This window comes from Phaethon lepturus, unplaced genomic scaffold (genome assembly GCF_000687285.1).
Source record: "Phaethon lepturus isolate BGI_N335 unplaced genomic scaffold, ASM68728v1 scaffold15115, whole genome shotgun sequence".
In the NCBI taxonomy this organism is placed as follows: domain Eukaryota; kingdom Metazoa; phylum Chordata; class Aves; order Phaethontiformes; family Phaethontidae; genus Phaethon; species Phaethon lepturus.
Window position 1 is genome coordinate 4,541 of NW_010539983.1, and position 14,363 is coordinate 18,903.

General features: G+C 43.1%; 1 protein-coding gene across 1 annotated transcript in view; it reads right to left on the reverse strand.

Annotated features, from left to right (window-relative positions):
• Window positions 1-7,473: 7,473 nt before the first annotated feature.
• NFIA (nuclear factor I/A) overlaps window positions 7,474-14,363 on the reverse strand; it is a 93,064-nt gene continuing 86,174 nt past the window's right edge. The window contains exons 10-11 of the mRNA XM_010287314.1: window positions 7,891-7,982; window positions 7,474-7,593 (exon numbers count right to left, since the gene is read on the reverse strand). Coding sequence (XP_010285616.1) covers window positions 7,474-7,593; window positions 7,891-7,982 — 212 coding nt within the window. The remainder of the gene's footprint in view (window positions 7,594-7,890; window positions 7,983-14,363) is intronic.

A 14,363-nucleotide genomic window follows, 5' to 3' on the forward strand; every position in this document is an offset into this window, starting at 1 on the left:
GAAAAAAGAAAACTGTTTTTTGGCAGAAGTTCTTCAAGAAGGAGAACATAGGCCATTGTTATTATGAAGACTTTTCAATGAAAACGCAGAAAATCATTGCCTTTTAGAGTAATTGTTTAGCTAAAGAAAGGTTACACAGCTTGTAGAGAATTTAGTAAGAAATTAAATCTCTCCAGCTCATTCATCATATTTCTGCATTTGCCAACTCTTCCCACCAGGCCCACACTTACTTCTTCTCTCTCTTCTCCCCTACTGTGGAGCATAAGTAATGGCCATAAAACCCCCAGAAAGGGTGCCTTACGCACAGGCTTCCTGTTTATTGTACAGAGGGGGGGAAATGTAATAAGTTTAATTGCTTAGTTTGGGAAATTCGTCTATGTCCATTGTAAGTAATTGTATGCTGTATCTATTGGAAATAGGATGCTTAGTGTTAGTTTCCAAAAAAAAAAAAGAAAAAAAAAAAAGTCTGAACTGCTCACCAGAGCCTGCAGGGAAGAGGAAGAAAAAGCACAGGAAAAAGGATCCCCCCTGCTGAGGACTAACCCAGGCATTTCTGGACTGATTTGGCTCCAACCCACTTTGAAGATAAGGCCACATGACGGTACTGGGAAGTTTTCTATGAATCTTTACCTTTATAGTGCACTATGTGCTTTCTTTTTGAGGTATACTGTTCTCCGCTGCTTTTTAAGAACTGATCTGAGAGCAAAATTTCATACGGCCCCTCTGCATGAAAGCTCAATTAAACGGGCTTTGTGCACTGAGCTGAACAGACAGTGAAGGGAAGGGGAGTTGGGGAGTGACCCTGATTTCTGGTCACCTTTGTATCTCCTCTCAGTGGAGCACACTCTGGACTGTCATTAGCAACTGTGATCAGAGCAGCACGTTCCCACTCAAGCTCCACTGGGGACGTGTAGCTGTGGAGCTATTATGTGACCAGGGCCACATCAAGAGCACCACGACCGCATGCGAGCTCTTTGCTCCCATCATGGTGGAACCATCTGAATTTTAGCTCAGCGATGGATTCTGCCAACATTGCCTTGACTAATTTCAACAAAAGAGAAAAGCGAGTTTAATATGTCCAACCACAAAGCAAAGGCAGGATCTGAAATCTTCTTTCATCTTCCCAAGGTCTGAGACCTGCTGATGTGTGATAGAGATTGACACCGCATTTTTCTATGCACACTCTCATACTACATTTTTAGAGCCATCTCCAGGCCACCCTCAAGATCAGGCCAGTATAGCTGCTTCCTGGGTGGAAGATGAAAGACAGCACCAACATTCAGGTCACAAATCAGTAGCTTGGTGCCACTGGTTCTGCAGCAAAACACTTTTTGCTCATGGATCAAAACTTTCAGTGGTCATAATAGGGCACAAGACCACAAGAGCCCATCCTACTTCAATGCCTTCCAGCCCCGGCAATTAGTATAAATGAAGTGGTCACATAAACAACTTTCTCTTCTCACACACTCAGCTGTTCATTATAATGGTTCTGTTTCTGATCTCTGTTTTGTGTGCTCCATTTCTTGCATGTCTTGTAAATCTCTAGTAGGGAAGTGATCCATGAGGATCCGTGAGGGCCCACACACACTCAGGAGCAATCTAAAATGCAGATGCACTTCAGGCACTGTGTAACTCTGCTCCAGGTGTTGGAGGAAAGCAGCCCTCGCTTCCCATTGCCGATATGGGAAAGTCCATATTGGCAAAGATCCCTGCTGGGTTTGGAAAGAGAGTCACCCCTCTAACTTCAGTAGCTCTAGAAAGTAGCAGTCCCACACCCCAAGACTGTGTTTTTCTATCTAGTCTCTGCAGATTTCTGCACCCAGGAGAGATGTTATCCCTGCATTTAAATGATGTTCTGAACCTGCCAGTACATTTGCAGCTATGGGCCAAGGGAAGGAAAGGCGCAGTCAAGTCTCTGCTTAAAAGTGCTTTGCAGCTTGGGTTTCTTCCAGAACCATGCATGCTGGCCTAGGGAGGTTACTTTATGGAATATGTAGTTCTCAGGGGGCCGAACTGATTTGAACAAATGCTTCCAAATTAGTGTTCTTCATCCTCATTCACACTCAAACACAAGTGGTGCATTTAGCCTGGAGGATAAGTATTCTTATCCTGGGGAGGAACAGTCACCTAAGCAACAAGTAGTGCTGACCTGGCTTATAAATAGTTCTGCTCAGAACCCCCAAAATAAAAGGCCTGATCTTGTTCCTGCAGCCTCTCATGTTCTCTGCACGTCCGCTGCAATGTACGAGCCACACACGCCCCTTACACTTTTTCTGAACACGAACTGCTCCGCGAAGCGACGCGGCGGCTCAGCTGTTAGCGCGCCGCAGCGGTACCAGGAGATCCTGACCTCACCCCTCCTGCCCGAGGGCCAGCAGGTGCTGCCTGTCTGGCCGGAGCAATTCCCGGGCGCTGGGACGTGGGAGAGAGAGCGGAGGGTGCAGAGACCGAAAAGGATGGGCAGCGTGCGGTACTCGTTAATAAAGCACATCAACACGCGCTGTGCCCCCTTTCTGGCGGGGCAAAGGGCAGGGCGCTGCGGCAGGGGTCTGCGAGAAGCAAAAATGGAAAACCCCCGTGAAGCCAGGCACATGCTTCAGCTGTCAAAAGAAAAATGTGTGCACTGGTTTCTTTCTTCCATAGGGTGGCAATGGAACCTGGGCACAAAACAGCTACGCGGTTTCAGCTGCGCGAGCGATAGCTCTGGAGGAACCGCGTTAGCTTCCGATTCAAGGTGCTGACTTTGATCTATGAGTCCTGTACGGTTTCGGGCCGTGGTACCTGCGAGACTGCTTCCCTGCCTCCCCCCGCCCGTGCCGCCTCCAGCCTCGGCGAGGGGCATCACCTGCGCTACCTTCCTCCGAATTAAGTGCCTAGGCAGCAGTGACTGGCTGTTAGCACAGAAGGACCATCTACTCCCGAATTTGCCTCCCTCCCTTGCCTGACAGAGCTCGCATCTGTTAACCTACAGGACACAGCATAAAGCTCATTTTTTTCTCCTGCCCTTTGTTTTAAAGTGCTGCCAGTGAAAAATTGCAGGTTGCAGTGTGCTTTCTAAAAGGATTGCGGGGAAGTAAAATAGTCTTTCCCTTGTCTCTCGAAAAGAAAGTAATTGTACAATTAAGTTTGTATATGCACCTGAGGCATAAGGTGGTTTTTTAGAGATAAATAAAAGCCTAAAGGAAGCTACAAAGATACCACTGTCTAATTCAGGAAGGGCAGAGAACAGGAACAGATCTAAAGAAGCTAGCGATTATACTATAAACATTTTGCTAAACTTCAGTAATTTCTCCCCCTAACTTACTCTTTTATAGATGTGTTTCACCGCGTGTGTTTTTGTACCCGCTCTTTATAAGGCTTCTGGACTTGCTGGTTTTCACACTGATCGGTTTGCTGCCTAGACAAACTTGTTTGAATTTTGGGGGTTTTCTTAATCCTTTATTGCGCTGTGCTAGGTAAGTTATGGGCCTTTTGTTCCAATTATTTGGCATTATAAAGGCTGAGCTGTACCCAGGGCACTGTTATAGCTGGGTGGCTACCAGGGCCCCACCAGGGAAACTGTGAAAAGACAAGTCCTTGGCTTACTATCCATGATCTGACTGTAGCTTTGGGATGCTGCAAAGGCAGAAGCAGCAAGAGCTTCTACTTCTGTGCTTCTAGAAAATAGTTTTATCTTTTCCTACAGAAAGGTAAGGGAATAAATATTTGGTTTTGTGCTTAACTAAGTTTTAGAAATTAACTGGGATGGATCTGCTATAAAGCATGTTTACATTAGAGAGGGATTTTTCCTGAAACAGCTGGTCAAGAGGGTGCACGATACACTTTCTTAAGCAGAGAGGAAAACCATTTAGTTTCTCACAGGTGGTAAAGCAGCTGATGCTCTGCCTGGGTGCCTGCGGTGGGAGGCAGTTGCTGCTCGGTGCATCCTCGTAACCTCACTGTGTAAGGCACGTGGGCTACTGGCAGGTAGGAGGGATTAGATGGAGCAGGCATGTGCTGCTCAGGAGCTGTTTTTAGCATCCGAAGTACAATTTCCAGGAAGTTGTAGGGTAAGTAGGTGGCAAACAGGACTCAGCCTAGTAAACAACGTTGGGTGTGAAGTGGAGCTGCAGCACACTGAATACTTATGATCTCTAAAGGAATTTTGTACTACAGAGCAAAGCAAGGGCATTAGAGATCAGCAAACACTGTTCAGAGCGGCGAGTGCCAATGCAAGCTCCGGTCACAAAGAGCAGGTTGCTAGTTTAGTGTTAGCAGCCGCACGTACTCTGAGCGCATATCCTGCGTTTCACAGTTACTTTTATCGTTTGGCTAGGAAAAAAACCCCACCGCAAAACCCAGAACCCTTTATTCTTTATTAGTGGTGTTGCTACTGATAGGCTAGTCCCTAATTAATGGGATGTAATTTCCCATTCCTCTACCACTCTCCTTATTACAAGTCCTTGGCAATATGGGAGACGTGTCTATTACTTAGGCCATGAGAGAGCTAGCCCAACTTGCTTTTGAAAGTGAAGACTGCGTACCCCAGGCACACTGTATTTCTGATTTGCATATGGAAAAGGCAGTTAAAAAGCTGATGCCCCCATATTGCTTGCGAGTCAAGTAGCAAAAGTAAATGATTTATCAAGCAAAGGTTACAACACCTGTGCCTTTTTGTCAACATATACCGAGGATGCCAAGTCAAGTGTTTCTTCTAATAGCTCAAACAGAAATTTAGATTCAAATAACCCCCCAGATAGGACAATTATGCGGTGAGCCGCCAGAGTGGCAGAGTGATGGATGGGGTGAGCGGAGGCAGTGTATGAAAAAACAAACCAACTGAAAAGTTTTGAAGCTGCTAAAACCAGACAAAGCCAACAGCCCTTTTGGGGCTTTCATTACTGAATCAGAACTACCGGCTTAATTTTATTTTCTGGTCTCTTCTGCCATGGAGTTGTCATCCTGCTACAACCCTTGTTGACACAGGAAGATGGCCTTTTTCTAAAGAAACTATTATATAAATTCTATAAAATTCCTTTAAGGGATTATATTTGAAGCAATGTGACATAAATCAGAACACGCTGCTAATGGAAACGTCTACTGCTAATTTTTATAACGCCCATTAAGAAAGGCATGTACTAGTTTTGGTTGTTTAAAAACAGGCCAGGACAGAACGATCCTTGCTCAAACCCAGCCATGCTGTTGTACATTTGTCTGCGATTTTATTCCCATGTTCTGTGAAAGCCTGTGAATGCCCATGTATGGGAAATGCGACTTCTGCTGAACGGCGCTGTCACTTCCCTGTGCACAGACTCACTTTCGCAGCACTTTCGGACTAGTAATGACGGCCCGTAACTACTGCCTGTAGTCAAATGACCCACCGATTGGAAGAGAAAATCGGAGGCACCAAAACGCTGACCGTAACGTTTTCATATAGCTTGTAGCTGGACCGTACTTTTAAAAAAGCAGATGTGCAGATAGTCTTAATTTTTGTTTTGTTGTTGCAGCAGTAAAGAGTCGCTTAGCCCTTACATTTAAGCTTGACTTTCAGAAGCTCTGAGTGTTCACTGCTTCCTCTCGTCTAAGGGGGCTGTGTGGCCTGGCAGTTAGTGGTCCTCAGGACCCATATCTTAGGCCAACTCTGAACGTACTATAAAAACCCCGATGGAAAGCAGCCACCCCAGCTGCTTTTAATAACACAGTCCTATGTGTTTTTATATTTTCATTTTGAAAATATCCTAAGCGATCATCCTATACACTAATGCCCTGCAAACAGAGTACAAAAGCATGTCTTTGTTTAGAGGAACACTAAGTAAATCCCAAATCATTGCAGTTAGTATTTTTACCTCACTTCTCTGATTTAAAACACCGTCAGCTTCAGAGCTGTTTCATGAATAAGTAGTGAGTTTTGCTAATAAATTATATATTTAGTATCAAGAGGGTTGTGGTGGTGTAATGACGTATAGAAGCACGGAGATGCAGCTGGAGTCAGAGACTGGAAGTCAGCCTCCTTACCCACTGCAGCATGTTTGACTTTAATTGAAAGCTGTGCTTGAGTATTGTTTTTCACTGTACAGCATTGTTATTCACTATACTGCATTACATAGAAGCACTTAAAGTAAAGCTAGAGCACTTTAAAATTATTTAAGTCATAAATAAGGAGGATAAAAGTTTACAGTCAACAAACTTATCTGGGAAGCCTAGGCTGCAGGGTGCAAATAAGTTTAAAATATTTTGGAGACTTAATACTGTTGTGTCTTACTACATAATCAATTTACCAACTAGTAGTTTTTCAAGTCTTCTGGAAAAGGTAGAGTAGCATTCTCCAAAGGGTTTCAAGTTTCCTGAGCTATGAAGGAAAAGACCAAATGCTTAAGGACTTTAACAGTATACCTTAACATTCCTGTATCCCGATTTCAGTGTACGTCTGTGTATTCCAGTTGCTTCCAAAATGACTGGAGAAATCTGATTTTAATGTGAAGGCGCATGAAAACTTGTCACGTACATGAACCGAATAAAGGAAGAGGCCTGAAAAGTGGGGTGCAGGCTGCGTTTTGTTAAGGCATGAAAAAAAATCAGAACCTGATGGGTTAAAACCCCGCTCTGTACTGCTGGTGTACTTTCTGTGACCCTATTTAATGCAGAGAAGGTTTGAGATTCGATGTAGTTTAACCTGTGCTGTCGACAGAGCTATAAACTAAAGCCCCTAACAAATCGTACACAAAGAACAGATAGCAAGAAAACATATTGTGTTCACAGGCATCTGGTTGCAGCCCTCTAAACTGAAAATCTTCGGTAATGAGTGACTTGCGTTTCACCGACAGCGTAGGTGCTGAAGCCATCGCAATGAGGTGTCTGTCTTCATGCATATACTGGACTGTGGCATGTGACAGCCATTAATCTGTACACTAATTATTCAGATGCATAGAAACTATTTGAAAGAACTTGCAAGAGCTAAGAGCAGTACTCCCCAATTTGCTAGTTACTTGAATTATTACTTTTTAGCAATCCCAACCAGCTAAAACAAAATTACAAATATTTCTTGCTGTTGACTTTTAAAAGAATTGTAACGTAGTCAAGCAATCACTTAAATCTACAAACTACAGTTGTCCTAAAGCACTAGTTCTGCTCACTTCTTTATACCTTCTCCCCCATGATAACGTGATATTAAGCACAGACTTAATTTTTTCAACATCTGGCTCAAATTAGCTGCTAACAAAACTGCCAACAACTATTTTCTTAATCGACCCTGGGAATTTGATACAGCTTGGAAAAAGCACATTTAAACCTCGTCCTTCTCCTAAAGAAACACAAATGTTTACTTGAGCTTCTGATTTGACCATAGCAGGACTATGAATTCAGTTAACCCAGCTTTATAGGCCTGCCTCAACCGGACTTTTTTCTCTTTGTGTAAGGAAACAGATGTGCTCGCAATCACAAAATCTCCTGCTCGCTCAAAGCCCACCATGCAAATGGCCAACCAGGAATTCAAGCCTATTTTTTTACACGGGAGTCATCGGAGCAGTCTCCCGTCATATTTGGTGGGGGACTAAGTGCACCGTTACCCGACGGGTCTCTCTCAGCTCCTTCTGCACGTACAATTAAACGCGCTGCCTAGGGAACAGGTTGGAGCAAAAGTCTTTGAGAACTCAGTCCTAGAGGAAAAAACCGCACTAGCAGCCAGTATCTTAGAAAGCAAGAGAGCTCTTTCCAGTTACAAAAGCAGCGTTATTACTACATAAGCCCAAAAAAACACAACAGACAAACAAACTGCAAGTGACATTTCACTGTAGTTACTGAGACCATGTGGGTGAAGTAACAGCGGCAAGGCAGCTGGCTCCGCGGGGACACGTTAGAGTGCACTGAAGAAGAAGAGGCTGCAGGCATACAGAGAAGTCGAAAGCGGCCCACCTGAGTCTGTTGAGGAATATTTACAAAGCTTGGATCCCGTGGTCCAACACTGACGAATCGGTTTGCGGGGGAGGTGCTGGGTGTCGAGTAGGCTGTGAAGGGAAGGGACACATGCGTTGAGGAAGCGGCACTAGATTTGCACACGAACAACACCAAAACACACTGTCTCAGAGCCACCTAAGCAGATGTTTAACATAGAAATGTGCAAACGTTTTAGAGAGCGAGAGTTTGGTTTTAGACACTGGAAAGGTTTGGTCTTAACGATGGGGATATAAACACGGAGGGGACCGGGCTGCTGGGAGAGGGCTCCTTGCCGGGCAGGACGGCAGCCGCGTGCGCTCGGGGAGGAGTGCGCCGGGGCCACCTGCGCCGCTCTCCATCCCCGAGGAGAACTGCTGCAGGCCTTCCATGCTGGGGACGCACAAGACACTTCTGTAGGACCTGCTATTGCCTGACTATTTTCCCTCCAATATGAGGTGGAGTCTCTGGTTTTAGTGGAGTTTTGTAAAGCAGTGAATTTACTAAGCTGCTTATTAACAGAATCAGACCCTTATTTCATGCTAGTCCAGCGTTCTCTCTCGGTACAAAGTTTTGGTTTTCATACTGCTGCAGTCTGCACTCTCTAAAATGTTCACTTGACGTGTTTGACAAACTAGGAAGATCCTTTCGGTAAAAAATTAATGGGTTGCAGTTTCGCTGGGGTGGTAAGTGCAATCAGTCTGAAGGCTGAAGCTGCCTTTAAAAACTGGAATGGCTCCCATAAATGTAAAGCTATTAAATGCAATGCAAGCCAAGAACCCAGATTACTTCCAAACTTGAAGTACTTTAATGATTTTATTGTTGCATTATATTCTCCACTGCAACTGTCCACAATGCCACGTACTTCCACATCCAAAAGCTTTCAATGCAGTTTCAGTCTTCCTCTCATTTGAAAATCCCCCATGCAATCTTCTCCCTTGTTCAGTTTTTTGCATGTTCAGATCTAAATTCAAATAACCTAAGCAGACGCCTTAATACGAACAGTGATTCTGTCTATTTTAAATATATTTATGGGAATGCATTCTGCTGAATAAAATCCCCAGACAATCTAACTATCCAAAGAAGAGACAAAAAACAATGTTAAGAGGAAAGTTACTTGCCAAATTCCAGTCAGGCTAAATATAATGTTCAGGCCTCAACACTACAGAAGAATAAAATGCAGTAAGAGTTGGAGAAGACACTGCGTTGTCCGTGTAGATGAAAGTCTGTTGCCCTTCTGAAGGCAAAATGTTTGGTGAAGAGGCATTACATTGGAGGAGCCTTTTGTTTAAGATGGTACTGAATCAGACCAATGCTCCACCTTATCCACTGTCCTCTCTCTTACAGAGGCCATAAGCAGATGCACAGGAAAGAGTCAAAACAGGTCACATATTTACTTTCTCATATTCTTTCCCACCCTCTGATTATTTTCAGCTCAGGGACTCCCCGTATTTAATGGCTTGCAAGGGACTTCTCACTGATGAATGCCCAATCTGCCCTTGAACCCATGCAAACGTTCTGCATCCCACAAAGCCCTTTGGTGAAGAGTTCCCAAGTCTATGAGCATACAGAACCACATCCTTCCCTTCCCTCTCTACCCAAGTCTCACAAACATCTTCTGATGCCTCCTAATTCTTACAATTCTATCAATCAGACCACTTCACCTTCTCAAAGAGCATTGCCCTGAAATCACGCCAGGAACTGCATATCTTCATTTCTTACTGATCCGAGGGGAGATAAGGCACTCCTGACTTCTAAGAATGAATTCGTCCCAGTTGTTTCTGGTGAGGTGAGCTTTTCTCTCCAAAAAGTTAACACTTTGCTAGTACTTGCAAAAATCATGCAAGGAACACCTTTCCTTCACAAAGTTTTAAAGGAATTTTTAAGTGCACTAATTCATCTTTCCTAGATGATTTTGCAAATTGCAGTGCAGCTTGCATATTCAGGATGAACAGGCACATCGGTTGTTATTCATATCCGCAAATCAAGGAAGAAATGAAATGAGTAGATTTGGTGAGATGTTCTCCTTGCCTTTTTACCATCTTAATTTGCTTAATAATTCAAAGAAGCCACACATTTGCAAAGGATATATCTCTGTTGTAAGTGCCATGTATTAAGATTCTTCTGTACTGTTGTACAGTGAGGTGGTTTTTTTAAGCTAACTAACGAATGAACCCTATGTTGTGCAAGCATGAAGATTTCTTCTGCAGTAGGGAAAATTGACTTAAAGCTCAAAAATCAAACATCTGTTCTTTGGTTCTTCTGGTCTACTTTGAAGGAAGCAGAATGAGTGGAGAGGGCATTTAATCCCCTGGAACAGGTAAGTTCCACCCAGAAGGGAAGGAACTCAAGGTCTTGTTTACAGTTCCCTACTGGCAGATACTTCTGCTGTGATACTTGGTAGAAAATCAAAGGGAAACCATCAGAATCCTGTCTTAAATGGCTTCTCTGTTCAAACAAAAATTCTAAAGCATTTGAAAACTGTACAATATGCACAAAAGTCCCCTCAAACCTTGCTGGGTGAATTACCATGTATACCTTTCTTCTGTAATGCTCCAAACTACGTTTAACTTGCTTTCTGAAAATGCTCCGATGTCAGCTTGGTATTTCCTTAGGGGCCTTTAATTACATGTCTACAGCCAAGAAGCGAAGAGTACCAAAACTACATATATGAAGAGTATATACACTGGATTCTCCCAAGATGCTAGTCCCGCTTCACTGTAAAATGTCACGAGATGTTTGCGGATTGTAAGGGGCCATTTTGGCACAGAATATTAAATTGACATGGGATACACATTAGCAGTGACTCTTGTTACAGTGACATTTGGTTCAGAAAAGGGAGCATCACCATCACCAACATGGCTTAGACCATCACCAACATGGCTTCTAGACGTATCTTACTGTCTTCATATAAAGACCCTCATTTGACATGGAGGTGGGATTCTTGGAAGTCCTACCACTCACTGGTTAAAGCTGGGTCATATTATATTATGGTATACACAGATAGGCTAAGCCTATAGTGGGGTCTTCAAACTCCTTTTTAGGAAAGGGAAAAGCCTAAGCATGGGAAGGAAGAGAAGCCAAGTCTCTTAGGCAGATCTTCTCCTGGTCTTTATCAGCTTTGCTCCACAGGTACTGCATAGATCTACCCTAGTTTACACTAGCTGATAGCTAGCCTGTTGGGCTTTAATAGAAACATCTTCCTGCCCAGCCTAGTCTTTCTGCTACTGGAATTCACTAAGGATTGTTTGCAACATCATAGCCCATAGCCAAGGAAATGAATGTGATGCCACAAATCTGCTATGATGCTTCACTTCAGGAACAAGCAAAACAGGAGCCGGCAGAGAAAGAACATTTGCTCACATAGACAGCTTTGATATTTAGCCAAAAATGGCAAGAAATCGTATGAAAGACGAGACAAACAAACAGTTTTGGGAATGTTATGTATTTTAAAGTTGCCTGGAGTAGGAGAACGTTAATTTAAAATACACATTCCTGAAATAATTTCTCTTAAGTATAGGAGTGTGTCATTTATCAGACAGTTCTGGATTAAAAGGATAAACTTTTGGTTGGTAAAGATGATTTGGGTAAACAATAACCTAACGTACCACTAGGTCTCTCTTTTACCGGCCAAGATGACAGGTACGTGTGCTTGACATCAAGAGCTGTACCGTTTTGAAAAGGACTAAGAGTCAGTTTAGCTGTTGTGGAGTTGTAGTGAGCGAATTAACTGGAGGAACGTGGTGCAATACAGCAATTCCTACTGCAGTGCATTGCAGCTGAGTATCTGAGAGGGAACTGCAAATTCTAACAAATTAAATGATACAGTCATCACCCTCTTTTTATGGATGGGGAAAGGAGTGAACAGAAAGCTGAAATGGCTTGCCCAGAGGGTGCTCAGTCAATGCATAGCAGAGAAAGGGAGAGAAATCCAATCTGATTATGAATCCAGGACTACAGCCACAAGATCATTCTTCTCATCCTGACACAAATGCTGTTTAACATGAAAACTCCTTTGTGCAAAGGGACATTAACCGATAATGATCTTGCCCAACAAGGGAAAATAGCTAAGTTTCTCCCCATGTAGAGATGCGAACCTTAGAAAATAACATTTAGTTTTAAAAAGCTCTTTAAAAGTCATGGCGTACAGGATGGCAGTATCTTAGACTCTGCATTGGAATGAGGGCCACAGATTCTAACACTCAGATTCAGTTATGATAGTGATAAAGTCCAACTGGCATGCAGTGGAGGTGGTGTTTTCTTTGGGCAATGAGGTATTAAACCCAGAAGCTGTCAAGTTCAGGAAAATATTGTGTTGTGTTTGTTATGGGTTACCAACCAAACAAAATCGAGACAAGATCTGAGATAAGATAATTTTGGGGCTGCGTCTGATATCAAGGATGTGTTCTATTGAAAAGGCTTTTTATGGAGGAAAAATGAACCCTCCCAAACCTCATGAATCCCATCTCCATTGTGTCATCTCACTGAGGAAAATGCTGGCTTGCCAAAGGGATAGGATTCACAGCTGAAATTTTCAAGTCCCTGGGCATGCCTGGCCACCCAGTAGCAGCAACTCCCCGGTGTGCATCTCCAGGGGCTCTTCCTTCCTTGGACAGCACTAATGTTCATGTTTTGGTTAATGTCACAGCTGGAGAGTTTCACTATTGCTCTGAGAATCATTAACCACCTTGTTGTGATTTTTAGCTTTCATTCCCAGGAGGCCATGCTGTATTGAACAGCTGCTCCTGGCTCCTGCACCCCTCAGGAGGGCCATATTCCAATTTTTGGTAGGGCCGTAACTGCGTTTTGTTTCTGCAGAGAGCTTTCTGCTAGACCAAAAAAGGGAAGGAGAATGGAGCAAATGCCAACCCCTTTCACTCCATTTCCTTGGGGGGGGCTTTATTCTCCTCCACACAGTGAAGGAGAGAGTCTGGCCAAAATCTAACATCACTCCTGCCTTTGTTGCATAAGTGACTTTCCAATATCCTCAAGCTCTGCAGGGCAGTCAGCCATAACCCAGCGACACTCCCAGAACCGGTGCACTTGAGCAGTTTGTAACCATGGAAAACACCTTTTTGTGTGGCTTCTATGAAACTCTGGTGGATCTGCACTTGCTATTTGAAGGCTAATATTTAGTTAAGAAAAAAATAAACACCGACGAAAATGGAGGGTTGGTACTGATTGACACACTAAATGGAGTCCAGTGGGCCCTTCTGGTAAGCTCTCACTGCAAGGCAAGGCTAGGAACTTCGGTTTGTTTTACTCTTTATGTGGCCAGCTACTTCCACTGGCTTTGATATATATGTAGTATTTTTTCTTAGAAAATATTTCTTATAATCTACTTTTCCGTAAAATTTGTCCCTAAATTAAATTATATGCTTCTTTACAACTCAAGTCACTATTATTCAAAACCCTTACCAAAAGGAAGATGCACGCCTGAATATGTACAGAACTATATGTTTAGACATCAGCGTAGCTAATTAACAAACAGTAATTATTTTCCTAATCTTTTGTTTAAATACCATTAACTGGCTGCTCTTGAGAAAATCTCGATTCCCAATTAACGTGGCAGCTGTCTGCTGAACACTGAGCCACAGTGACCAGCCCGAGCCGATACTGATGGGTGGTGTTCTGCGAACTTCAGCGGCCAAGTGCCAGTTTTTATGCCAGCTGAGAATCAGGCCAGACACGCATTTAGCTTGTTTACATTAACACAGTATCATAAAAATTAAGTATTAAGATTACTGCTAAAATGATGTTGGGAATTTTTTTCTTTTAGACACCACACACTGCCAGTAAACTGAGTCACAACTGTAATGACAAATATACATTGACCTAGTTTCATTTTTCCTGGTTCTGAAGCCAATGAAATAGTAAGGTATTGCTGACTATATTCAGTGATAACTATGACTAAACATTAACCTTTTGGATTCCACCGCTGAATCCTATTGATAGGACCTAAAAGACAGTATCTCCCGTCAGAAAGCATCAAAACTTCTTGATAGCACAAGTGTTGGTCTAAGGTCAGAAAAAGGAACGCAGGGGACGAAATGAATCAACTTCTTAGCTCAACAAAAATCTGCTGATCAATTCTAGAAGTCCTGATTCTAGAAGATCATGTTCACAGTCTTACCAGACTGTCTCGTACTAAACCCCATTTTAATTTTGAAGCGAGCTGGAGCATCTTGCTGAGTTTGCAGTTGTACACTATCGCGTAGCAGAAGGCAATGCAAAACTCTGAGAACTACCAGATTTTAAAAATGCCCCCGGAACCTGTGCAAATCTCCTGAACAGTATATAAAGCTTTAAAAATGTAGGCTTCACATGGTCTGAATAGCGAATACCTCTTGCACATCGTGCAGTGGTTGCATATAGCATTTCAATAATAAGCTTGAAAAGCACACAAAGGGATTTGCTCTTTCGATTAGATTGATTTTTGTTTGTGGATGTTATTT